This window comes from Theropithecus gelada, chromosome 19 (genome assembly GCF_003255815.1).
Source record: "Theropithecus gelada isolate Dixy chromosome 19, Tgel_1.0, whole genome shotgun sequence".
Classification (NCBI taxonomy): Eukaryota; Metazoa; Chordata; class Mammalia; order Primates; family Cercopithecidae; genus Theropithecus; species Theropithecus gelada.
Window position 1 is genome coordinate 47444895 of NC_037687.1, and position 26227 is coordinate 47471121.

The 26227-nt window shown below is 40.3% G+C and overlaps 1 protein-coding gene across 2 annotated transcripts in view; it reads right to left on the reverse strand.

The window, feature by feature from the left end:
* Nucleotides 1–22139: 22139 nt before the first annotated feature.
* DPY19L3 (dpy-19 like C-mannosyltransferase 3) overlaps nt 22140–26227 on the reverse strand; it is an 80841-nt gene continuing 76753 nt past the window's right edge. The window contains exon 19 of one of the 2 annotated variants that reach the window (XM_025368679.1): nt 22140–25958. In XM_025368679.1, coding sequence (XP_025224464.1) covers nt 25797–25958 — 162 coding nt within the window. In that variant the 3' untranslated portion in view covers nt 22140–25796. The remainder of the gene's footprint in view (nt 25959–26227) is intronic. The other variant, XM_025368680.1, reaches the window with a different exon arrangement.

Genomic DNA, 26227 nt, shown 5'->3' on the forward strand with positions numbered 1-26227 from the left:
TGAAAAATCTAAAAAAGTCAAACTCATGGAAGCATAGAGTAGAATGGTGGTTGCCAGGGGCTAACAGAGATGTTGCTCAAAAAGTAATAAGTTTCAGTTATATAGGATGAACAAGTTTTGGTGACCTAATGTGTGGCATGGTGACTAAAGTTAATACTACTATATTATATGCTTGAAATTTGTTAAGAGAGTAAACTTTAAATGTTCTCACCATATACACACCATGGCATCTATGTGTGAAGTGATAGATATGATGATTAGCTTGATTGTAGCAATTATTTCACAATGTGTACATATGTCAAGACATCATGTTGTATGTATCGTCTTAAATATATACAATTTTTATTTGCCAATTATACCTCAACAAAGCTGGAAAAAAAAAAAAACCCTCAGAAACAATAAAAGTTAAAATACAAACATTAAATGAATAGGAAAAAAAGACACTAATTCACAAAATGTAGCAAATAAGCCAGCAGCATTAATATCATCTGGGAACTTATTAAAAACTTTTTTTTTCTTTTTTAAGACAAAGTCTCATGCTGTCGCCCAGGCCGGCGTGCATTGGCATGATCTTGGCTTACGGCAATCTATGCCTCCTGAGTACTAGTGATTCTCCTGCCTCAGCCTCCCAAGTAGCTGGGATTACAGGCAAGCCCCACCACGCCTGGCTAATTTTTGTACTTTTTTGTAGAGATAGGGTTTCACTATGTTGGCCAGGCTTGTCTCAAACTCCTGACTTCAGGTGATTCACCCACTTCGGCCTTCCAAAGTGCTAGGATTACAGGCGTGAGCCACGGCATGCATCCAAAAACTTTTATGCCCTACCCTAGACTAACAAAATCAAACTCTGGAGCTGGGCAAACTCCAGATGATTCTGATACATACTAAAGAACCATTGCTTTAAGATGTATAAAGCTATTTAAATGTTATACTTTTTCTTAAGCCAGTTTGGCAATTTGTATTTTTCAAGAAACAACGTCCATTTAATCTAAGTTATTGGCATAAGGCTGTTCATAATATTGGCATAAGGCTGTTCATAATATTCTCTTTTTATTTTAGTGTCTATAGGATCAGTAGTGATGTCCTTCATACTGATAACTTGTGTCTTCTCTTTTTATTAATCAGTCAAGTTAGAATGTTGCCTGTAATTTGAGAATGACACCATCTAATTGAAAATCTTTTTCCCCCTCATCTTATTTGTACCAGTAGAGGATGATATCCTTGGGTAAAAAAGAAAAAAAAAAAAAGGAAAATAATTTTATCAGTATTACTGATTTTTTCATAACTCTGGTTTAAATTTTATTGATTTTTCTCTATTGTTTTCCTGTCTTCTATTTTATTGATTTCTTCTTGGATCTCTATCACGTCCTTTTGTTACTTTGTTCTTTTTATCAAGTTTTTTAGGGTGTATGCTTAGGTCACTGATTTCTAACTTTTTTTCTTTTCTAAATAAGCCCTTAAAGCTAGGCATTTTCCTCTGTATACTGCTTTAGCTTCATCTCACCTATTTTGATACGTTGTGTGCTCTTTTTTATTCAGCTCAAAATATTTTTTAATTTCTCTTTTGCTTTCTGTTTTTGGTCCATAGATTATCTGAAAGTGTGTTGTTTAATTTCCAAATATTTGAAGGGCTTTCCAGGTACCTGTCTGTTATTGATTTCCAATGTAATTCCACTGTTGTTAGAGGACATACTTTGCATGACTTCAATCCCTGTAAATTTACTGAAACATTTTATGGCCTCTTCTGTAGTGTATGCTGCTGAAATGTTCTTCTGTAGTGTATGCTGTTGAATGTTGAATGTATGCACCTAAAAAAATTTGAATTCTGCACTTGTTGGGTAGAATAGTCTTAAATATTGTACTTGTTTAATCAGTTAATGAGAATGGTATTGTGATCTTTACCTGTATTTGTGGGTTAATCTATCCTTTCAATTATGTTAAATTAGAACCAAAGTATTAAAGCTTTAATATAAATGAAACAAAAATTTGCTGGGGTCAACCAAATGTGGATTGTTGTTCTGATAAACTGACTCATTTATTATCGTGAAATATCCCTCTTTATCCCTGGTAATAATTATTATTGCTAAATCCACTCTGCTGACATTCATATAGCCACCACAGATTTTTGTGATTAGTGTTAGTGAGAGAGATTATGTTAGTGTTAGATGGGGAATGGATTAGTGTCTGTTTTCATCTATTTTCCCCCAATTTTTAAATTTTGGTAAAATACACATAACATTTGCCATTTTAACCATTTTTTTAAGTGTACAGGTCAGTGTAAATACACTTATAATGTTGTGCAACCATCACCAACATCCATCTCCATAACACTTTTCATCTTGCAGAACTGAAACTATATACCAAGTCAACAATCACTCCTGATCCCTCCTCCCCCAACCACTGCCAGCCCCTGGCAACCACCACTCTACTTCCTGTTTCTATGATTTACACTATTCTATGTTCTTCATATAAGTTGAATTATACAATATTTGTCTGAATGGTTTATTTCACTTAGCATAATGTCCTTAAGGTTCATCCATGTTGCAGTACACTGCGGAATTTCCTTCCTTCTTAAGCCTGAGTAATATTCCATTGTATCAATGTATCACATTTTGCTTTTCCATTCATATGTTGATGGATACTATTGCTTCCACATTGGAGCTGCTATAAACAATACTGCTACAAACATGGGTGTATAAATATCTCTTTGCAATCTTGCTTTCTATTTTGGCGGGTGTTACCCAGAAGTACCCATTCATGGCTGAAATTAATTGCTTAATTTTTTTGAGGAACTGTCATACTGTTGTCTGTAGTAGTTGCACCATTTTACATTCCCACCAACATTGCAAAAGAGTTCCAATTTCTCCACAACCTCACCAACATTTGCTACTTTCTGTGTGTGTGTGTGTTTTGGAAGGAGCCATCCTAATGGGTGTGAGGCAGTATCTCATTGTAGTTTTGATTTGCATTTCCCTAAAGATTAGTGATGTAGAGTATCTTTTTACATGCTTGTAGGTCATTTGTAGATCTTTTTTGGAGAAATGTCTATTCAAGTCCTTTGCTCATTTTTGAATTTTTTTTCTTTGTTTTAGTTTTCTATATATTCTGGATATTAATCCCTTATCAGAAGTATGATTTGAAAACATTTCCTTCCATTCTGTGGGCTGCTTTTTTACTGTTGATGGTGTCTTTCAAAATTTTCTGTACAAAATTTTAAATTTCTGTGCAGTCCAATTTGTCGTTTTTTATTTTGTTGCCTGTGCTGTTAGTGTCATTACTTATTTATTTATTTATTTATTTATTTATTTATTTATTTTATTTAAGATGGAGTCTTGCTCTGTCGCCCAGCCTGGAGTGCAGTGGTGTGATCTCAGCTCACTGCAACCTCTCCCTCCCAGGTTCAAGCGATTCTCCTGCCTCAGCCTCCTGAGTAGCTGGGACTACACGCACGTGCTACCAGGCCCAGCTGATTTTTGTATTTTTAGTAGACATGGGATTTCACCATGTTGGTCAGGCTGGTCTCAAACTCCTACCTCAGGTCATCCACCCACCTTGGCCTCCCAAAGTGCTGGGATTACAGGCGTGAGCCACCGTGTCCGGCACCTACTTATTTTAAACCTGCCCATGCCTTCTTATTCAAAGTGTGCTTCTTTAAAGTTTTGCTTTGTATCCAGTGTGACAATATCTGCCTTTTAATTGTAGTTTTGACCACTGCATTTAATATAATTATTGATAAGGTAAATTTTAGATGTTCTATGTTCCTCTTTCTTTTCTATTTATTCCATATGTTTCTTTTTTTCTTTCTTTTTAATTGTGCAGCTGTACTTTAATATATATTTCATCCACAAATATACCGAGAGAAAAAGGGAAAGGCCAGGAGAGGGACAGGGAGAGGCTGCGAGGGTGTAATAAAGATCCATCTTTAATACAAAGCACCTAGAAATAACACTCTATCACTTCAGGTAATTATGAGACCCTTACAACAGGTGGAGCCATGGTGGAGAAATAGTAATGCAAACAGAATATGCTCTGACGAAGTGGAAAGAATGCAACTAAAAACTGGAGCAGAATGGAGAAGGAGAAAAGTAGCCTATGACAATGACTGTTGAATAGGTAACAGATGAGAATCAACAGATACCTTGAAAACGGAGACACCAGAGAGTAGAAGTTAAATGAGCTTTCTTGTTTATGCCGAATGAAGAACATCAAAGGTATGAATAAGGTAACCAGTGAAACAAAATACGAGGCTTCCAAAATATAAAAAATAATTGTAGAATGTGAGATACTGATACATCATAGAGAGAAACAGGGTAAATATTATACACGCTGTAATTAGAACAACGTGAGAGTATTGAGATCATATCAATAATTGTTAACGGGCTTAACATCTGTAGAACAATGAAGATATTTATGGACCCACATGGAATGATTTCTAAGATATATTATAATAATTTAACTATACTATATTATATTACATATATGATAATATATAATGGTATATTATGACTATAATTATAGTATAATATATAATTATATATAACATATATTATATATACATATATAACTTATGTTATATATAATATAGTATATATAATTATGTTATATATAACATATAATATAATTACATATATTATATATCATATATAATTATATATCACATATAATTATATGTTATGTTATAATTATGTTATATATTATGTATTAATTATGTTATATGTTATATATTATATTATATAAGTTATATAATATATTACATATGATATATGATATATAATCATAAATTATATATGACATGTGATACGTATTATATAAAAGTCATATATAATATATAATATACTATATATTATGATATATAACATATATCCTAAATATTATGTATAATTTATATATAATATAATATATAATTTGAGACCAATGTGGCCAAGATGGTGAAACCCCGTCACTACTAAAAATACAAAAATTAGCCAGGCGTAATGGCAGGTGCCTGTAGTCCCAGCTTATTCAGGAGACTTGAGGCAGGAGAATCCTGGATCCAGGGGGCAGAGGTGGCAGTGAGTCAAGATCTCACCACTGCACTCTAGCCTGGGCAACAGAGTGAGACTCCGTCTCAAAAAAAAAAAAAAAAAAGGAGCAGGACGAGATAGCAGGAATGAGGAAGGAGCAACATTTCTTTGAGTCTATCTTTTTGTTTTGTTTTGTTTTCACTGTTAGATGATGTTAATGTTCTAAATAGTAAAAATAAATAAATAAATAAATGAAATTAGATCAGTATACATGGGGGAAAACTCTAAATGCCAACTGAAACCAATAAACTCAACTCTCTTTCACAAGCGCAAAAACTACAGGGAAATGGAAGGGCAAAGAATTAGTTCAAATAACATTTGAGGCTGGGCTTGGTGGTTCATGCCTATAATCCCAGCACTTTGGGAGGCTGAGATGCATGGATCACTTGAGGCCCGGAGTTCAAGACCAGCCTGGCTAATATAGTGAAACCCAGTCTCTACTAAAAATAGAAAAATTAGCCAGGCGTGGTGGTGCATGCCTGCAATCCCAGCTACTTGGGAGGCTGAAGCAGGAGAATCGCTTGAACCCAGGAGGTGGAGGTTGCAGTGAGCTGAGATTGTGCCACTGCACTCCAGCCTGGGCGACAACAGCGAAACTCAGTCTCAAAAAAAAAAAAAAAAAGAAAAAGAAAAAAGAAAAAAAATAGTATCATTGAATAAAGGAAAAAGAATATGATGGGCCTCCAGGTGTGATAACCTGAGGACACAATATCGTTTATGTAGCAATCCAGTCAGGAACATAGGAGATTCTATACCATAACTGGCCTGTATTCTTCAAATATATCAATTTCATGAAAGACAAAGAAAGGTTGAGGAACTGTTCCAGATTAAGGGAGACTTAAAAGACTTGTATTTTTAGTAGAGACCGGATTTCACCATGTTGGCCAGGCTGGTCTTGAACTCCTGACCTCAAGTGGTCTGCCTGCCTTGGCCTCCCAAAATGCTGGAATTACAGGTGTGAGCGGTGGTGCGTGCCTGTTATCCCAGTTACTCGGGAGGCTAAGGCAGGAGAATTGCAATTGCTTGAACTTGGGAAGAGGTTGTAGTTAGCCAAGATCGTGCCACTGCACTCCAGCCTGGGCGACAGAAGACTGTCAAAAAAAAAAACAAAAAACAAAACAAAAAAAAAAGAGAGAGAGATTTGACAACCAAATGCAACATGTGATTCTGAAATGGATTCTCTACTGGAAAAATAATTGCTATATTAAACATTTTGTGGGCAATTAACTACATCAGAACATATATTATAAGTTAGATGTATATCATTACATTATATCATTAGATCTGTAGATTATCACATGTTGATGTTAAATTTCCTAAATTTGGTAATACAATTGTGGTTATATAAAGGAATACCCTTATTAGGAAATAATCACTGAAAAATTAAGGGGCATAATGGTATGATATATGCAGCATACACCTAAAGAATTCAGAAGGTAGGCCGGGCGTGGTGGCTCACGCCTGTAATCCCAGCACTTTGGGAGGCCGAGGCGGGCGGATCACAAGGTCGGGAGATCGAGACCACAGTGAAACCCCGTCTCTACTAAAAAAAAAATACAAAAAATTAGCCAGGCGCGGTGGCGGGCGCCTGTAGTCCCAGCTACTCAGGAGGCTGAGGCAGGAGAATGGCGTGAACCCGGCAGGTGGAGCTTGCAGTGAGCCGAGATCACACCACTGCACTCCAGCCTGGGCCACAGAGTGAGACTCTGTCTCAAAAAAAAAAAAAAAAAAAAAGAATTCAGAAGAAATAATAGTAAACATTTTCCTATAACTATCAATCTGCTGAGAGAATGATAAAGCCAATACGGTCATATGTTAAACATCAGTGAATCTGGGTTCTTTTTATAATTCGTGTAACTTTTCTATAGATTCGACACAATTTCAACATAAAATCAGAAAAAATTATTTTCTTACAGGGGGTGAACTGAATATAAAACAGGTCAAATAGAAAACTAATAGTGAGATAGTGTACGTAGACTCCAATGTATCTCTCAGTGCTTACATTAAATTCTAAACAGACTAAAAACTTTTTTGTTGCTGTTAGAGACAGGATCTCTCTCTGTCACTCAGGCTGGAGTGCAGTGGTGGGATCATAGCTCACTGTAGCCTCGAACTCCTGGGTTCAAGTGATCCTCCCACCCCAGCCTCCCTAGTAGCTGGGACCATGGGCATGTGTGTGCCACCATGCCCGGCTAATTTTTTAATTTTTTTTTTTTTTTTTGGTAGATATGAGTCTCACTACATTGCTTAGCGGGGGGTCTCAAACTCCTGGTCTCAAGTGATCCTCTGGCCTTGGCCTCCCAAAGTGCTGGGATTATAGACATGAGCCACTGTGCCTGGCCTAAAGACTTTTATTAAAAAGAAAAATGGGCCGGGCACAGTGGCTTACTTTGGGAGGCCAATGTGGGCAGATCACCTGAGGTCAGGAGTTTGAGACCAGCCTGGCCAACATGGTGAAACCCTGTCTCTACTAAAAACACAAAAATTTGCCAGTCATGGTGATGCACACCTGTAATCTCAGCTACTTGGGAGGCTGAGGCATGAGAATTGCTTGAACCCAGGAGGCAGAGGTTGCAGTGAGCCAAGATCGTGCCACTGCACTCCAGCCTGGGCGCCAGAGTAAGACTGTCTCCAAAAAAAAAAAAAAAAAGTAAAAATGGAGGCAAAACCTCCCTAACTATATAAATATAGGAATACAGAAAGGTTCAAGGAAGAAGGTCACAAATATGTATACCAACTGGTAGACTACATTGGTACTGAACAAAATTAGCTCAGAAGTACTGCTTAGAAATTAAGTGGGCATTTCATAGATGTTAAAGAGACCAGCCCACCTGCAAATGTTAACAATTCTAAATACTGATGCACTCAATTGCACAGTTTCAAAACATATAAAGCAAATTAACAGGACTAAACTGAGGCTGGGTGTAGTGGTTCATGCCTGTAGTCCCAGAACTTTGGGAGACCAAGGTGGGCAGATCACCAGAGGTCAGGAGTTTGAGATCAGCCTGGTCAACATGGCAAAACCCCATCTCTACTACAAATACAAAAAGATTAGCCGGGCATGGTGGTGTGTGCCTGTAATCCCAGCTACTCGGGAGGCTGAGGCAAGAGAATCGCTTGAACCCGAGAGGCGGAGGTTGCAGTAAGCCGAGATCGCGCCACTGCACTCCAGCCTGGGCGACAGAGTGGGACGCCATCTTGAAATAAAATAAACTGAGAAAGAGACAAATCCACAATCACAGTGGGAGAGTCTAACGCCTCTCAACCCCTGACAGAAGAAAGAAACACAGAAATAATTCCATACCTATTGAAGATCTGAACAGCAAAATTAGATTTGATCTAACAATAAATATCAGCACTGCACCCAACACTGACATGGCAGACATTGTTTTGTAAGTGGGCACATATCCCCTACATTGTATTCTGTCACTACTTCCCCCTGCCATTTTTTTTTTTTTTTTTGGCTGTTGACTTGAATGCCTGGATATTTTTAGTGGAGTTTTCATATTCATACATTCTTTTGGGGATGTATAGGTAGGTCAGTTTCTTTGAAAGGCAGTAGGGAGGGAAGTTATCTTGCCAGGCATCACGGTCCACACTCTCATTCTGCTTCTCTCCTTGGAAGGAAGACACTAATTATAGTTCACTGAGTACCATGTCATCTGACCCTGACCTCACCTGCAGAATCCAAGGCAACAAACCCTTGATACACACTCACTCCAAGAATCCACTGGGGATTTAAAGATGGGGAAAAAAAAGTTTCTGCCTTCAAGAATTTCAAAGCACTGTGAGAAGGGCAGAAGCATATGTAATTAACCAGAATTCAGGGTGAGAAGTACCATTTTTAACTGTTTGGAAATGGTGTTATGAAAGAGCATTACAGAAAAGGTGTCTGCCTCAAGAAAAACAGACTCATGAGAACTCTTTAGGGTCTTCATCAGGGATGACTTAGTTATAAGGAAGGTGTTCTTGCCCTAGCCCAAGTCAGAGAAGTCATTCGGCTGAAAGGTAACCAGGAGCTTCATGAAACCTGGGAAGAATGAGTGAGGCTGAGCCTTGGGAGGGACTTACACGTGGGCAATGGGAGTCCACAGACCAGGTTTCCTCTTCCCGCCTCCTTGGGGCCACCTGGCCGCTCGTGGCTACTGTTCGTGTTTGCTTCGTGGCAGGCTGCAGGCTGGCTTTGTCTTCTTGGTGTGCACATAATGTCTTCACGATTCAAGTTGCCACTGGAGACCAATTAGAATCTCTGAATCACATTTCCAAATACACAGAGAAGAATGATGGTTCACCCTGGGTAAGACAGCCGTGGGCAGCCGGCTGTGGGCAGGGGTCATGAATGTGGTCTCAGCCAGCTCTCTAATAAGAGGATGTGGGCAAGGAAGGTGTCACCAAGCAGAAGGGCAGGCTGCTCCAAGCACTAGAAGCCAATATGATGACACCACTATTTCTGAGTGAAGAAAAGCTTTCTGTTATGGGTTGACCAACAAGGAGACAGGCGTTCAGCTCAAATCTGATTCTGTGCTGGCTTTTAGGCCGTACTTTTATTAGAAAACGTTTAGTGGCTGGGTTCTAGGATTAGCAGGAGATTGGTGGAAAGAAAGGGGAGGTCTGGAAAGTCCTTGCACATGTGCAGTTCTCTCTACATGCCCCCTCATGGGTCCCATGTACAAGTTTGCGGCAAAGTAGTATGAAATCTACAGTGGAAATTTGGGCTGTGATGTCCACAAGCTCCTTCAGTGCAGACTCCAGTTGGCAATATTGGTTCAACTGGTTTCTGCCAGTTTTGTTATCTTACAAGTGGAGGGAGTTTCAGTGTTTCAGCAAATTGTTTCTCTTCTTATCCCTCATCTTGCAAGCTCAAGAATTTCTGTCAGTCATTGGTTTTAGTTAACTCTTTGGGGCATGGTTTCAAAGGTAACGTACCTGACACAAACGGGATGACTGTAGGGTCTTCAGGCGCCTCTCTACATGGCTAATTACTGCAGTTGAGGCAACTGGCAAAACAAACAAACAAAAAAAGTTACTTATTATTTTCATTGCTTATTTGGGAAAAATGTTTGTCAGAATAAATCTAACGGTGGCTAAAGGTTACAAGGGAGACATTCGTGTCAATTCTAGCCAACATTATCAGTGTTTGCAATGGTTCCCTGAAGGATGGGAATATTGGTAAGTGTGTAGGTGCTGAGGCAAGAGACTGAAGGCACAAACTGTTTCAGTATAATAAATAAAATAGTTAGAATAAGAATAGTTATAATACAAATTAGATATAGAGATGATCATGAACATTATCAATCATTAGTATAAACATTATCAATCATTAGCTTTCAATATTACTCTTCGTTGTATTACTAGTATAACCAAGGAATAACCAGCGGGTATAGGGTCAGGTGCTGAAGGGACATTGTGAGAAGTGACCTGGAGGGCAAGAGGTGAGCCTTCTGTCACGCCTGCATAAGGGCCGCTTGAGGGCTCCTTGGTCAAGTGGTAACGCCAGTGCCTGGGAAGGCACCCGTTACTTAGCAGACAGTGAAAGAGAGTCTCCTTTCCTTGGAGGAGTCAGGGAACACTCTGCTCCACCAGCTTCTTGTGGGAGGCTGGATATTTTCCAGGCCTGCCTGCAGTCATCTGGAGGCCTAAACCCCTCCCTGTGGTGCTGTGCTTCAATGGTCACGCTCCTTGTCCACTTTCATGTTCCTCCCATACTCCTGGTTCCTCTTTGAAGTTCTTAGTAGACAGGGGTAGAAGAAATAGTGAAAGTCTTTCTTTCCCTTTTAGGCAGCCGAAGCAGACAGCATTTTCTGCTGATGTATGCTGCCTTCCCTCTCTGCTTCGGCTGCCTAAAAGGGAAGGGCCCCCTGTCCCAAGATCACGTGACTTGCTTGACCTTATCAATCACTTGGATGATTCACCCTCCTTACCCTGACCCCTTGTCTTGTATGCAATAAATATCAGCGAGCCCAGCCATTCAGGGCCACTACCGGTCTCTGTGTCTTGGTGGTAGTGGTCCCCAGGGTCCAGCTGTTTTCTCTTTAACCCTTTGTCTTGTGTCTTTATTTTTCTACAATCTTTTGTCTCCACACATGGGGAGAACACCTGCTAAGCCCCACAGGGCTGGACCCTACAGGTAAGACCACACACAGTGCCAAGGACAGTGCCAGATCTACTGCAGGAACTTGAAGATGTCTTTTTCCTTGTACTGGACATGTATTCCCAGCATCTCTTCCCATCTTCTCCCTTCCCAATAGTACTCTGGCTTTCCTAGCCAGGTGATTTATGTGTGATTATTTCCACATTCCAACTCCAGAGATAGAAACTGACTGGTCCAAGTCATCTACTGAACCCATGCCCCTGGTCACAGTGGTTGGCTCTACGATGGGCACATGAACCAAGCCAGGTCCAAAAGGCTCCAGTACTGGCCCTTTGAGCTATCTTGGAGGTACACTTTCCCCACTCTGAACTTGGACCAGGAAACATACAGACCTTGAGAGCAGTGGGCAGCTATTCTAGAACCAGGAGTGGGTCTGCAAGAATGGAGTGGAATATGTTTACACTCCTCACAGCACAGCAGTGGAGTGGGCAGAAAGGCCTGGGACCTGGAACACCACTGAAAAAGCACCTTAAACTCCACATGGCCAATTCCCAATTCTTTTTTCCTGCTCCTCCCCCAGTATGTCAGGTCAGAATGGGTGAGACTGTGGGGCAATAACAACCCACCCCCAAATCTCAGTGACTTAAAACAATACAGGTTTATTTCTTACAGTACAAGTTGAATGCCAGTTGGCAAGAAATCTCTGCTCCTCACCATCCTTATTCCAGGACCCAGGTGGACAGAGCAGCAGCCACCACTGGGGAGAGAGAGAGTTCTGGAGGATTTTGCAAGGGGAGTTGAATGCTCTGACCCAGAAATGACGTATCTCATTGTGAAGAACAAGTCATAAGGCCCCACATAGGTGAAAAGGGGCCAAGAAGAGGGGAGAACCAGAATATTTGTTGAACACCAATCATGACTAACACATAATCTTCTCCATCTCAAGAAAAGGCACCCTTTTATGTTCATAATATTAGGTTCATTTAAAAAAAAGAGAGAGAAATCAAGAAAAGGCACCATTATACACCCAGTTATGCAAGCCAAGAAAAAAAATTTGTTCCTGATAGTCTTTTCCCTATTCCTAATGTCTCATCTGCCAGCAAGTCTTTTTTTTTTAATTTATTTTTAATTTTTGTGGGTATGTAGTAGGTATATATATTTATGGGTTACATGAGATCTTTTGATTCAGCCATGCAATGCATAATAATTATATCAGAGTAAATAGCATATCTGTCACCTCAAGAATTTATCCTTTTGATATGGTATAGCTGTGTCCCCACCCAAATCTTACCTTGAATTATAATAATCTCCATGTGCTGAGGGTGGGGCCAGGTGGAGATAACTGAATCCTGGGGGTGGTTTCTCCCATACTGTTCTTGTGGTAGTTAAGTCTCACGAGATCTGATGGTTTCATAAATGGAAATTCCCCTGCACAATCTCTCATCTCTGCTGCCATGGCAGACGTGCCTTTGCTCTTCTTTAATGTTCCGCCATGATTGTGAAGCCTCCCCAGCCACGTGGAACCATGAGTCCATTGAACCTTTTTCTTTATAAATTTCCCAGTCTCATGTATGTCTTTATTAGCAGCGTGAGAACAGAATAATACACCTTTGTCTTACAACATTCCAATTATACTCTTTTAGTATGTACAATTAAATGCACAATTAAAATGTACAATTAAATTATTTTTGACTACAGGTGCACCGTTGTGCTAGTAAACACTAGGTGTTACTCATATTTTTTGGTACTCGTTAACCATCCACTTCGCCTCCACTCCCCCACTACCCTTCCCAGCCTTGGGTAACCACCCTTCTACTCTCTATCTCCATGAGTTCAATTATTTTAATTTTTAGCTCTCACAAGTAAGCGAGAACATGTGACATTTGTCTTTCTGTGCCTGGCTTATTTCACTTAACATAATGACCTCCGGTTCCATTATGTTGTTATAATACCAGCAAGTCCTATCAGCCCTACTTCCTCTCTCTACCCCTACCTACCATTCTGTTCCCAAACACCATAACGTTGCACTTGGACTACCGAAGTATCCTGATCACTGGTCTCCCTGCTTCCGATTGCACACCTCACCCACACATCTGATTTCCACCCAGCATCTGTGGTCGGCTGATCAATGCCGCCCCCCTCTGAAATATCCACTTCCTAATCTCTAGGACCCGTGAATATGTCATGCTCCTTGGCCAAAGGGCCTCTGCAGATGTGATGACAATTACGAACTTTGAGATGAGGGAGATTATCTTCTATTATCTGGTGGTTCCAATCTAACACACACCAGTCCTAAGAAGTGGAGACTCTTTCCCAGCTGAAGTCAAGAAGATGCGGCAAAGAGACAGAAGGAATGTGAAGCTTGACACCCTGCTGGTGGTCTTGAGATGTAGGGGGCTATGCAGCAAGAACCAGAGAGAGGCCTTGAGGAGCGAAGGGTAGTCCCTAGCTGAGAGCCAGCCAAGAAATGAGAACCCTGGTTCTTCAACTGAATGAGCCTGGAAACGGACTCATCCTTGGAGCTTCCAGAAGGGAGCCTAGGTTTCATCTTCCTGGACTCTATGCAGAGGAAACAGTCACGCCCTGCTCTACCTGGACTTCTGATTACAAAACTGGAGACCACATGTTTGTGATGTTTTAAGCCTGTACGTTTTTGGTCACTTGATATGGCAGCAATAGAAAAATACAGTATCACAGAGATGCTGTTTGAAACACAAATGAGATAATGTCACTACCCTGCTCAAAATCCTCCACTATTTTTCAATCACATCTGGGAACAAATTCAACTTCCTTATGGTGGCATGTGTGGTCTGCCTTCTGCATCCTTCTACTCTCTCATCTCCCATGTGCTGCATCTGACAGGCGCACCAAGCTCCTTTCTGCCCGGGGCTTTGTGATACTGGCTTAGCGGCCTGGAGGCTTCTTCCCTCCAATCTTAGTATAGAATGATTCTTCTGGGTGTAGTCATTGAAACCTTGGCCTAAATATCTCCTCCAAGAAGGCTTTCTGAGCGCCCAAACCCAAGGAGCCACCCACTCATCTCTACCACAGCACTTTCATTTCTCTTAAAACATTTGGAGTTTTCTGTAATTTTTCTTATCTGTTGTCGGTATCCTCTACTAAAATGTAAGCTCTATGAGAACATGGAATGTCTTAGACACTAATGTATTCCCAAGGCCTTTTAGGTATCAACAAATATTAACTGAATAAATCTAATTACTAGGATATCAGATTAAGCCTTACCTAAGGGCCTAAAAAAGTTAAATGTGCTAAAACATTCCCTTTATGTAAGACAACCTGGGTTAGGTTTTCTGAAACTTGTGTAAATCAAACACAAAATTCTAAGGCCCCCCAACCACCTGAATGGACCCCTCCTTTCGGCCAAGGGCATTCTGAAGTTAACCTGAAAAACTAGTTCAGGCCATGATGGGAAGGGGGAACTGGACATGCTTCATTATACCCTCCTTACTTTGGGAATTATGGATAGAACAGACTCTTTAAGTCGATAAGAAACATTTACAACCTACTGTCTCTGAAGCCTGCTACCTAGAGGCTTCATCTGCATAATAAAACCTGGGACTTCAGAGTCCCTTACCGTAACTCGGACATTCCTTTCTATTGACAATAACTCTTTCAACCAACCGCCAATCAGAAAAATCTTTAAATCTACCTATGACCTGGGAGCCCCCCACTTTGAGTTGCCCACCTTTCTGGACTCAACCAGGGTACATTTTACATGTATTGATTGATATCTCATGTCTCCATAAAGTGTATAAACCTAAGCTGCACCCCGACCACCTTGGGTACATGTCATCAGGACCTTCTGAGACTGTGTGTCATGATGTGTCCTTAACCTTGGCAAAATAAACTTTCTAAATTAAGACTTGTCTCAGATACTTTTGGTTTACACTTGCAATTTTAAATTTCGTAAATGATACACCTTTGGTTTTCCCTTAAGAGGTCATCATAACCATTTCAATTCAGTGCAATAATAGGATCTTTTGAATTAATGTTTATATCATAAACCTATCCTCATGCCCTTTTCTCACCTCTTCCTCTGGCATAGAGTAGGTACTCAGTAAGTTCTCACTGAAGAAACCATTGAGCTACATGATGGCCTAGGAAAAACTGTGTTCATAATTTTCATAATCTACCAGGCTCTTACAGATATTCAAAGATTCTGAAACATTTTCTATTAAACAAAAAGGCTGCCCACAAAAATACCACAGTAACAGTACAGCAGGTCCCCTAACAATAGTTTTGTCTATTTGTGCTTAACTATTATCAGTAACCCCCAAAGCACCTTCTTAGCTACAGAGTGAATCTAGTGTGAGATCAAGTGTTGTAAAAAAAAAAAAAATAATAATAATTAACAGCAGTGAGTGCCAAATGAGCAAAACTTATGTAAATAATCTTAATAGAAATGAGAGATAATTGTTCACAGGTGTCATTTCCTGAGAAAAAACATACACCTTTTCTTGCAAGAGAAAATGCTAATAGTTTCATTAAATTTATGAGCCTTAATTAGCTCACTGCAGTTCTAATTACCCGGCTAGTCCTGAAATCATGTTCCTTCACTCCTTTCCCTTTCTTAAGCAGATTCATGCACAATCAGCCCCTTCTACTTCTTTATGAATATGTGCACCTTGGCAGGGCTTTGGCATTTATCTTCAGCAATGATAATGTCTCCTCTAAGAACATTCAATCAATCAGTGTCTCTTCGTCTTTGTCCATGGCTCTATTTTTCTGTCTCTCTTCCCCACCCATACACAGACACAAACACAAATCCATTTCCTTGTGTTGCAAAGACATACCTCGGGACTTACTAAGAAATTGATTTCTCTATAAAACTGTTCTCTTTATCTCCTCCTCAGTCCCTGAAGGTTTTTTGTTTTTTTTTTTTCTTTCTTTTAAAGATATTTTCTACAGCAAGAATAGTTAACATAAAATTACTAAGGGCTCTTCAGTATCTGTCAGACTCACCTGTAACTTTGTTCTTCAGGCTTTTCTCTCTCATATTCTAATTTTGAAGATGACTGTAATAATAATCCTGCAGCTTTCATCTAGTGTACTTACCATGTGCTAGATATTGGGCCTACTACTTGAAATGTTATCTCATTTAATCCACCCCACAACCCAATAGGTAGATTATGATTACACCTCCATTTACAAAAGAAGACATGAAGCTAAGAATATGAGTAGCATGCTCAAAGTGATACAGGTTCATTCTCTTTCCTCTTCTTGTGGGACTCCAGTACCACTTACAGAATGGCATAAATGTACCAAAATACATTCCATGCTCTCCTTTTTCTTTTTAAATAAAAATAGGGGCTGCACATGGTGGCTCACGCCTGTAATTCCAGCACTTTGGAAGGCCAAGTCTGGCGGATCACGAGGTCCAGAGATCGAGACCATCTTGGCCAATATGGTGAAACCCCATCTCTACTAAAACTACAAAAATTAGCTGGGCATGGTGGGCGGCTGTAGTCTCAGCTACTTGGGAGGCTGAGGCAGGAGAATCACTTGAACCTGGGAGGCGGAGGTTGCAGTGAGCCCAGATCTTGCCACTGCACTCCAGCCTGGCAACAGAGTGAGACTCCATCTCAAAACAAAACAAAACAAAACGGGTCTCACTATGTTGCCCAGGTTGGTCTCAAACTCCTGAGGCCCAACCTATCCTGCTTTGGCCTCTCAAAGTGCTGGGATTATAGGTGTGAGTCACCACACACAGCCTTTCCTTTGTTTTTCACGTTCTCCCCAACCCATAATGTTTTAGTCTGGATATTTTCTTTTTCTTTTTTTTTTTTTTTTTGAGACAGCGTCTCGCTCTGTTGCCCAGGCTGGAGTGCAGTGGCTGGATCTCAACTCACTGCAAGCTCCGCCTCCCAGGTTTACGCCATTCTCCTGCCTCAGCCTCCCAAGTAGCTGGGACTACAGGCGCCTGCCACCTCACCCGGTTAGTTTTTTGTATTTTTTAGTAGAGATGGGGTTTCACCGTGTTAGCCAGGATGGTCTCGATCTGCTGACCTCGTGATCCGCCCATCTCGGCCTCCCAAAGTGCTGGGATTACAGGCTTGAGCCACCATGCCCGGCCTGGATATTTTCTTCTAACCTATTGTCCAGTTGATCAATTCTCTCTTCAGCTGTGTCTAACCCAACAGTGAACACTTAATTCATTGCACTTTTTCAGTTCTAGTATTTCCATTTTGCTTTTATAAAGTTTTCAGTTACTCACCTAAATTCTCCATCTTGTCAAAGTCTTAAATATGATAAGCATAGTTATTTTAAAGTCTATGCTTCAGGCTGCAATATTTGATTTGCCTGTGGCTCTGTTTCTACTTCAATTCTGTTGCAGTCATGTTTTTTGTTTTTGTTTTTGTTTTTTTTTGAGACAGGACTCTGTCACCAGGCTGGAGTACAGAGTGACATGATCACGGCTCACCGCAGCCTCGATATCCCAGGCTCAGGTGATTCTCACACCTCAGCCTCCTGAGTAGCTGGGATTACAGGCACATGCTACCACACCTAAGTTTTTGTATATTTTGTAGACACAGAATTTTGCTTTGTTGTCCAGGTGTCAAATTTCTGGGCTCAAGTGATCCTCCCTTCTTGACCCCCCCAAAATGCTGGGATGGCAGGTGTGAGCCACCACACCTGGTCTCAGTTTTTAAAAATTATTCCTGATTATTTTTTATTGAGTGCTACACTGTGTATATAAAAAGTATAAAGATAATTTGAAGCCATGAATAAGGTTATCATCCTTCATAGCAGATTTACATTTGTTTCTGGCAGGTAATTTGGATAACAGCCTCTACTCCCAGAATAAGGTATAGCCTCTCTAGAGTCTCAGGCTGAATGCCTGGGAGATTCACCATGGTCTCTCAGTCCCAGCTGCACCCAAATTCCAAAGTCTCCTCAGGATTGTGTAACCTCTGAGATTTCTGTTCAGTTCTGCCACTGACCAGAATGTTCCCTGCTAAGCCTCTGCAGGCTAGGAACTAACCGAGGACCCAATGGGAAATTCTTAGGTTTTCATTATTGTAATTCCCTCCTCTCTGGTGCTCTGCCCCTCCAACCCCCTGCCAAATCCCAGCCACCTTAGCAGCTATCAACTCAAATCTGCTTCCTCCAGGAAGCCTGCCATACTCTGCTTGGGCTCCATTTTCCTGTGCCACAGTTTGGAAAAGCCTCTAAGGGAGAAAGCCTAGGTGACCCTGGGATTCACCTTGTGTGCCTCCTATCTGTCAAAGTTTACAAAAGCCGTATGTTAACCATTATCACCAGGCCCTATTCTTTTAAATTTTTTTTTAAGAGACAGGGTTTTGCTCTGTTGCCCAAGCTGGAGTGCAGTGATGCAATCATAGCTCACCACTGCCTCAAATGCCTAGGCTCAAGGGATCCTCCCACCTCAGACTCCTGAGTAACTGGGACTACAGGTGTGTGCCATCACTCATGGCTAATTTACAAAACATGTATTTTGTAGAGATGGGGTCTTGTTATGTTGCCCAGGCTAATCTTGAACTCCTGACCTCAAGTGATCATTCTGCCTTGGCCTCCCAAAGCACTGGGATTACAGGTGTGAGCCACCATGCCTGGCCCAGATCCTGTCCTTTTAAACTGTGGTAGGAAGAATTCTAAGATGGCCCCCAAGATTCCCACTGCCTGAGGAACATGCCCTGCAGAGCCCCTCCCCTTGAGTGTGGATGAGCCTATGAATATAAACGCCACTCCTACTTATGTAATTAGGCAAGGCTATATGGCAAAAGCAAAAGGATTCTGCAGATGTAATTCAGGTCACAAATAAGCTGATTTTGAGCTAACAAAAATGGAGATTATATCGGGTGGGTCTGACTTAAAGCAGGTGAAACCCCCGCCTTTTTATTTTTGAGACAGTCTTGCTCTGTTGCCCAAGCTGGAGTGCAGTGGCGCGATCTCAGCTCACTGCAATGCCCAGGCTGGAGTGCAGTGGCGCAATCTCGGCTCACTGCAAGCTCCACCTCCCGAGTTCACACCATTCTCCTGAGTCAGCCTCCTGAGCAGCTGGGACTACAGGCGCCTATCACCACCCCCGGCTAATTTTTTGTATTTTTAGTATACACGGGGTTTCACTGTGTTAGCCAGGATGGTCTCAATCTCCTGACCTCATGATCCACCTGCCTTGGCCTCCCAAAGTGCTGGGATTACAGGTGTGAGCCACCGTGCCCGGCCAAAAAACTCTTGAAAGAGGAACTGGAGAGATGATTTCTGATGGCCTTGAAGAGGCTAACGGTCATGCTGTGAATCGCCTAGAGAGGGGTGGCCTCTACAAGTTAATGGCCTCAGTCCCAGGCATAAGGAATTTAATTTTGCCACCAGCTTGCGTGAACTTGGAAGAGGTCTCCTAACTCCAGATGAGAAAGCAGCCTGGCTCATACCTTGATTGCAGCCTTGTGAGACAGGAGGGGACCCAGCTAACCTGTGCTTTGGCTCCTGATCCACAAAACCTTGAGATAATAGACGTGTGTTGTTTCAAGCTGCAAAATTTGTGGTAATTTGTTATGTAGTAATAGAAAACGGATACATTCTCTGTTATTTTGGTGTGACAGTTGGACTAGCTTTCCTAAAACTTGGGGCTCTCCCTATTCTATGGCTGAGACTAAGTGAACTTGGGAGTCATCCCCTCTTTAAAAGTGAGAAAGAATCTGGCTGTGTACCCTTCTTGTCCAAATGTCCTTTGTGACCTTTGAACCCCATGCCAGAACTTTCATGGGTCTTGTCTATTCAAGTTTTCAACTTCTTTTTTCAGGCCACATTGACATTTTCTATTTTGTTAGAAAGTCACCCATTTCCTATAGGTTATTTATTTTTGTTACAGAATTGTATATGTTATCCTCATATAATTATTATTCCTGACTCTGGAATTACATTTTTTACATTTCTACTGTTTTATATTTTTGTTGTTTTGTCTTAATCAGGTTGGCCCAGTGTTTATCTGCTTCATTTTAAAAGAACTGAATTTTGAATTTATTTATCCTTTTTACTATTTGTTGCATTGATTGATTTCAGCTATCTCATAAATTTTATCTTCCTAGTTTCCTGGTCTGTTTCGTTGGGTTTAATTTCTGTCTTTTCATTATAAAAAAATTCCAAACTAGCTTAAACCATATGTTTTCATTGTTAATTTGTTTCATCTAGATGCCCCACAAAATTTTGACACAAATCGTAGACATACACTTGCCTGTAAATATTTCAGTACATATTTTAAAATATAATGACTTTAAAGAAACTTAAGAAAATGTCCATATCACATATAAGAATTATTGAGATGGGACTGTTCCCTTGAGCAAGGGAACCCCTTTGTGGGTGAGAACTGGAGTGGCTGTTTCACTCAGCCTGCTGCTGGCCACTCCTCGCGAGAGGGAGTATGCGAGCAAGTGAGTGCAGGAACTGGAGGGAAGGAAGGCTGGAACTGGCCAGTTGCTCCTCTCTGGCAGAAGGCAGGCTGTGTATGGGCCCCACAGCAGCATCCAAGCCCCCGCCCTCTTGGCACCTGGGTTCTTGTCCGGCATCCAGGAAGAATCAGGTCACACGAATGGACTGAAGGGTAGTAATATGTGGATGATTTTATTGGGTGATGGAAATGGCTCTCAGTGGGATGGGAGTTGGAAAGGGGATGGTGTGGGAAGGTGATCTTTCCCTGAAGCCACGTCTGAAGTTAGCTGGGTCTATCCATAGTCTCTGCTGCTCAGCTGCTTGTATTCCCGCCAGTTGGCGGCTTGTATCCCTGCTGTTCAGCTGCTTGAGTTGCTCTGCCACTTGAAGTATTTTTACGGGCACAGGATAGGGGTGTGGCAGCCGCAAAAGGCAACATTTGGGCAGAAAAACAGGGTCAGCTGTTTTCACTTAGGGTCAGGGTTCCAGGCTTAAGGGTGGGGTTTAGCCGGGAGCCCAGCCATTCTGTATCATTATGCTAGTTCTTTAATATCACCAATGTTCATTCAGACAGTTCTGCTAGCACAGAGGGCAAGGGCACAGACAAGTTCAAGCTGCCATCCTCCCAGAATCCCCCAGCTAATAAAGGCCTGGCTTTCAGCCTGACTGTAACTCGGAAGAAATATATTTTATACTGTACCCTCCAAACATGAATACCTACATGTGTAACTGGAATAGATCTTCCACAAAACAGCACTTACATTTAACACTGGGCTGTCCTCCTCCTTCCCTCCCTCCCTCCATTCCTTTTAAATGTTGGTTGTAACCCATGAAATTGACTTCACATTATACTATAGGTCTATTATGTGCATGTTGAAAAACAATCTTACAAAGCAAACTTCTAAATAATAATGAAAAGGTTTATGAAATGAGTTTCAGACACCTTATCTGAAAGGAGGGGCAGAAAAAAAAAAAGCATTTCATCTGTCAAGTGCCTGGTGTCCATGTCAGCCCATTCCATGTTCAGTTCATTCATATCCCACATCTCTTGCTTATCTATACTATTATTCTTATTTTGCTAGGCACCACCTGTCAGTACAGAATATTTGAGATCTCACTGCCGGTTTTTTTCCATTTTGTCTTTCTGACCATTTTTGCTTGAAATTTCAACTTCCGCTTTGAACGTAACAGTCCAACACATTTGTTATCTATATACTCTAACCAAGCAGGTGCACTACCACCCATCTTCCTGAACTACTAAAGACTCAGAATTTAATTAAGTAGAAACTGTTCTTGAGGTCAAAATAAATAGCATTTAGCCCTTCAAGGATAAATTCTGCTGATAGTAGTCTTCTCTTTATAAATCTAAACTATAACCTTGGAATTCAAGGGAAACAAATAAGCAGATGTCAAACCAAAATCCATGTGAAAAAATAAACACCCTCAACAATAACAGTTACAATTAAGATCCTGACACACCCATCTTTAGTGATTTACTCTATTTAGCAAATATTTAATGCACTTCAACAAGCAGGTTCCTTGGGCTTTGACCTTCAAAGAAATGCAAGACACTCATGCAATTTAAAAGAGCTTTACTTAGTATACAATCTCCATACAATTCAGTAAAACAAATTATAAAAGCTCTTTGTAAGATTTTACCCAAAGGGTGTTAAAAACAGAAAACCAATTGCCACAAGAAAGAAAGACATTCTCTCATCTCAAAAGCTTTTTTCTAAGAACAGACAAACACTCTCTTAGGCCAAAAGGCTGCCATGTTTAAAGTATTTGGGAGCATATTAACCAAGATACAGGATCTGATAACACTTCATTGATTTTGAGATTTGAGTTAAATTTTAAAAACCAAATATCTGTACATTAATTTAGGTAGGTTTTGGCCAAAGAGGAACTAAAATTTTTACATCTTAGACAAAATTAATATAGAATCAGAATAGACATTTTTACTTTTAATCGTGGAATAAAGATGCAGATCGGATGATGTATTTATATATGCCTTTGCCACCTGGCAGCATCCAACCAAAAACACACACCCACACCAACACAAACACACACACTCCTGTCACGCTGATCTCACAAGGGTCAGGAAAATCACCATTAACACGATGACAAACGGCCTGGGTAACATCTAACTATGCTCCTGGCTAATATACTTGAAATGAATCCCTATTTTTCAAATGCCTGTAATAAAGTGATTAGAACCTTCCAACTGAATTAGAATCTCTAATAACTACTGTGATCAGTATCAGTAGTTGGTCATTTAATAAAGTAAGTAGGTTAAAGTAGGGAATCATAACCTCAACTGTGCAACTGTACATTCGTTTGCTGATCTTCTGATATAAAGACATGAGTTTTTCCTTTGCCTAAGGGTCCAATGACTATAGTTCTACTTCTCACATAAATCACACCGATAACATGATTTGGGTCCCTTCTTCTCGGTTTAGAGTTTTAAAAGGTGGGATGAGTACTTAAATAAATCTATGAAGCAATCTAATCTCAGAAATTTTCTTGATTTGTGTATTTTCCCCAATATCTTATAATTTTCCCAGCCACACCTAATTTAAAAGCGACTTTTATTGGCAACTAGCCTTTATCACTTCTTACCAAAGCATTCAACTTAATTTTTGCAGAAAGCTCTTTCTTTTCACACCCGTATTTTCTACGTGTACGTAAATACTTAACTGAGTTGTGTACTTACAAGAGGAAGCAGAGCTTGCATGTAGTAGTTTGGGACGGGCGCACAACTCAAGGGAGGGAGCCGGAGCACTGAGAACACTAGAGAGCAGCCTCCAGCTGTGCTGGGGCAGGTGGCTTACGAGAGAGATGGAGACTCCGGGGCCTGGGAGTCACATAGGCAGAGTCCGTTAAGAGCACTTCTATTGTACTTAGAGGGTCTTCTGATTGCTAACTCAGAAGCAAAATCAAGTGGGTTTTCTATCAACAGAAAACAGAGCCATTCTTTGAGGCTATCACCACCCAGGTCTGAGTGGCAGGGAGCTGCCGCCGTGGGTCTCTTGCTTCGTTCGGCCTGGTGGAGAGGCTGTAAGCCAGAGCCAGAAGTCAGATGCTCTTCTTTGCTTTCCTTCTGTGTACTCCAGTGAGAAGGTCACATTGGAGAATACTGACAAGTGCTAAAAATATTTATTAATAACATGATTCGTTGATAGATTTGGTCATCAGGAAATAAAAACTTCTACTGTACATGGTCACAGTGTCTTGGAAAGAGTGTTAAGTATGGATTCTGTCTTGCAAGATTTTTTTGGCACTTTATATTTTTCACTGAAGACTGAGCACTAAAGGTGCTGGCAACAATGACACCTAAACTATGAAAAAGAAAAAAAATCACTGTTTGCCATCATTGCGGTGATAAGCATACAAATTTAAGTGCATGTTTCTTGTATATTAAGACTCCAAATGCCCAAATGCTTAGATGAATACATACAGGAATACTTAAAACAAATTTAAATATAGCCGTAACAGAGGATTTTGAAAACAAAACCACAGAGTCTAACATATTGTACCTTACGTGTGCTTGGTTTCAATTAGAGTAAGGCACTCGCTGAAGGATGTACTGACCCATGCTGTCAGCTACAACAGGCATGCATCATTATTGGCTTAATTATTAAGTTTCAGTACTGATTAAAACGTTTTATTACTGTATTATCCTAAACTGCAGTGGTCTCCAATCGTATTAAGGGATACAAAAAAGGTATAATTCAGGAGTTTCAGTTGCATAATTTAATAACCCAGCTACTGTCAATTTTTTATTTAAACAAGTTTTGATAAAAGCTGAGTCTGCTTGCGTCCAACATGACAGTGTACAAGACTTTTTGAATGCTGCTTAATAAGTAGTAATTGAATATAAAATCATTTGAAAATGTGATGTAGCCATCTTGATGTCTATGGTAATTTACTTCAACACAACTGCAAGCAGAAATGCTTAAATCATTTCCACCTGGCAAGAACAGGGGAGAAAGTTAATTCCATTAGCCATCTTGATTTAATTAAATGCATAATATGTTCTTACTAGCAACTTTTACATATCCTCTTCATTAGAAATTAATTATATAAGCAATTACCAAAAAAATTTTGAGCAAGTACATATATTCTTCTTTGTTGTTTACAAATAAGCATGACTTAGAGGCACTTGGTTACCTTTTAGTAAGGAAAAGAATTACACTACCAGGGCCCTCTCAGTAAGATTGGAGACCACAAGTCAAACTTGGTATGAAAATGCTGTCTGAAAATGCTGTCTGCTAAAAATACTGTATTAGTGAACTAGTTAAGATAGAACATTTAAAAAATATTCAGACTTTGCAAGATTCTAGGCTGTAAAAAATACAAAGGCTAAAAACACAAAAAGTTTACAAAATTTTGCAAACCCAATAAATTGAAATGAGTAAGAAATAAAGCAAAACTATTACTTGCAGGAGAGGTTAGAGTATCAGTAAGTTTTAAAATAATAACACTAAAATGTAATAAATTCTACTTGGCTACATACATTTCTGCCCCTTTAAGGACTTACAATATGGAACTTGTAACACTTTTCTGTGCCCAGCATTCAAACACATGCGTGCACACGCACACACACACACAAATACATGACACATAGTGCTGAAGTACTCCACATTACATTTCAGACAGAGTATAACAAAATGTTTGATACAAAGCCCTAATATGATTTTTTTTGTTAATGTTAAAAGCATGACAATTGGAAAATATTATAACATTTTAAGATAAAACAGGACACTAAAGAGCTTTTTAGAAAGCTACCAATTAGTCTTCACCAGTGAAATCATATTAAATAAGCCGATCATCATTTCTAGTTGATTCAATCATAGCTGTTTTAAGCCACCTGAAAATTAAAAGTATTTCAAATCCTGAGCAGGTGCTCATCTTCCAACATGGCATGTGCCTATCCAGGTATCCATGGAACACACATCATTCTCTCCAACATAATTTTAGGTCACTCTTAGAAAGTTGTCAACATTTAGGCTAAAGAAAATTAATGAGAAAGATAGACACACAACAAAAAAGACTTCCGCTTGTAGAAGATGCTTTCAAAGATGGCAATGTTTGTGTAAACAACTGTAGAACTTACTCATATCACAGCTTGAAGGTTTGGGCTACCTACTTACATAGGAAACGTCATCTACCGAGTTTCATCATGATGCAGTTTCACTGTATCAAAAATAGACACTGGGCAGAAATCTGTGCTATTTGTTTCTGGACAGCTTGTAAACGTGGAAGGTTTTGTTCTGGAACACTCTGGTGAAGTGGGCCACGTAGGGAGGCAGGTTTCTTTTGATCTCTTCACAGAAGCGAGGGTGGTCTGCAGGTTTCAAATCAGGATCATTCTCTCCTGGGCCATCCATCATCTAAAACCAAAACAAACCCAAATACAATTTTGGGGGAAAATCCTACTTACGAAAGATAGTAGGAGCAGGAATGGGTATTGGGTTTAAGAATGGTATGTGAGTGAAATTAAATTATATTATTTCAATGTCCATGGGCACTTGGAGATCATCTGGCCCATCCTTTTCCCCCTTCAGAAGTGCAGACCACGGCTGAGAAGGAGAGTGCAGCGTCACACGATGATCCCATTAATGGGAAAGCCAGAACTAGAACTCAGGTCTGCTTGCTCTTA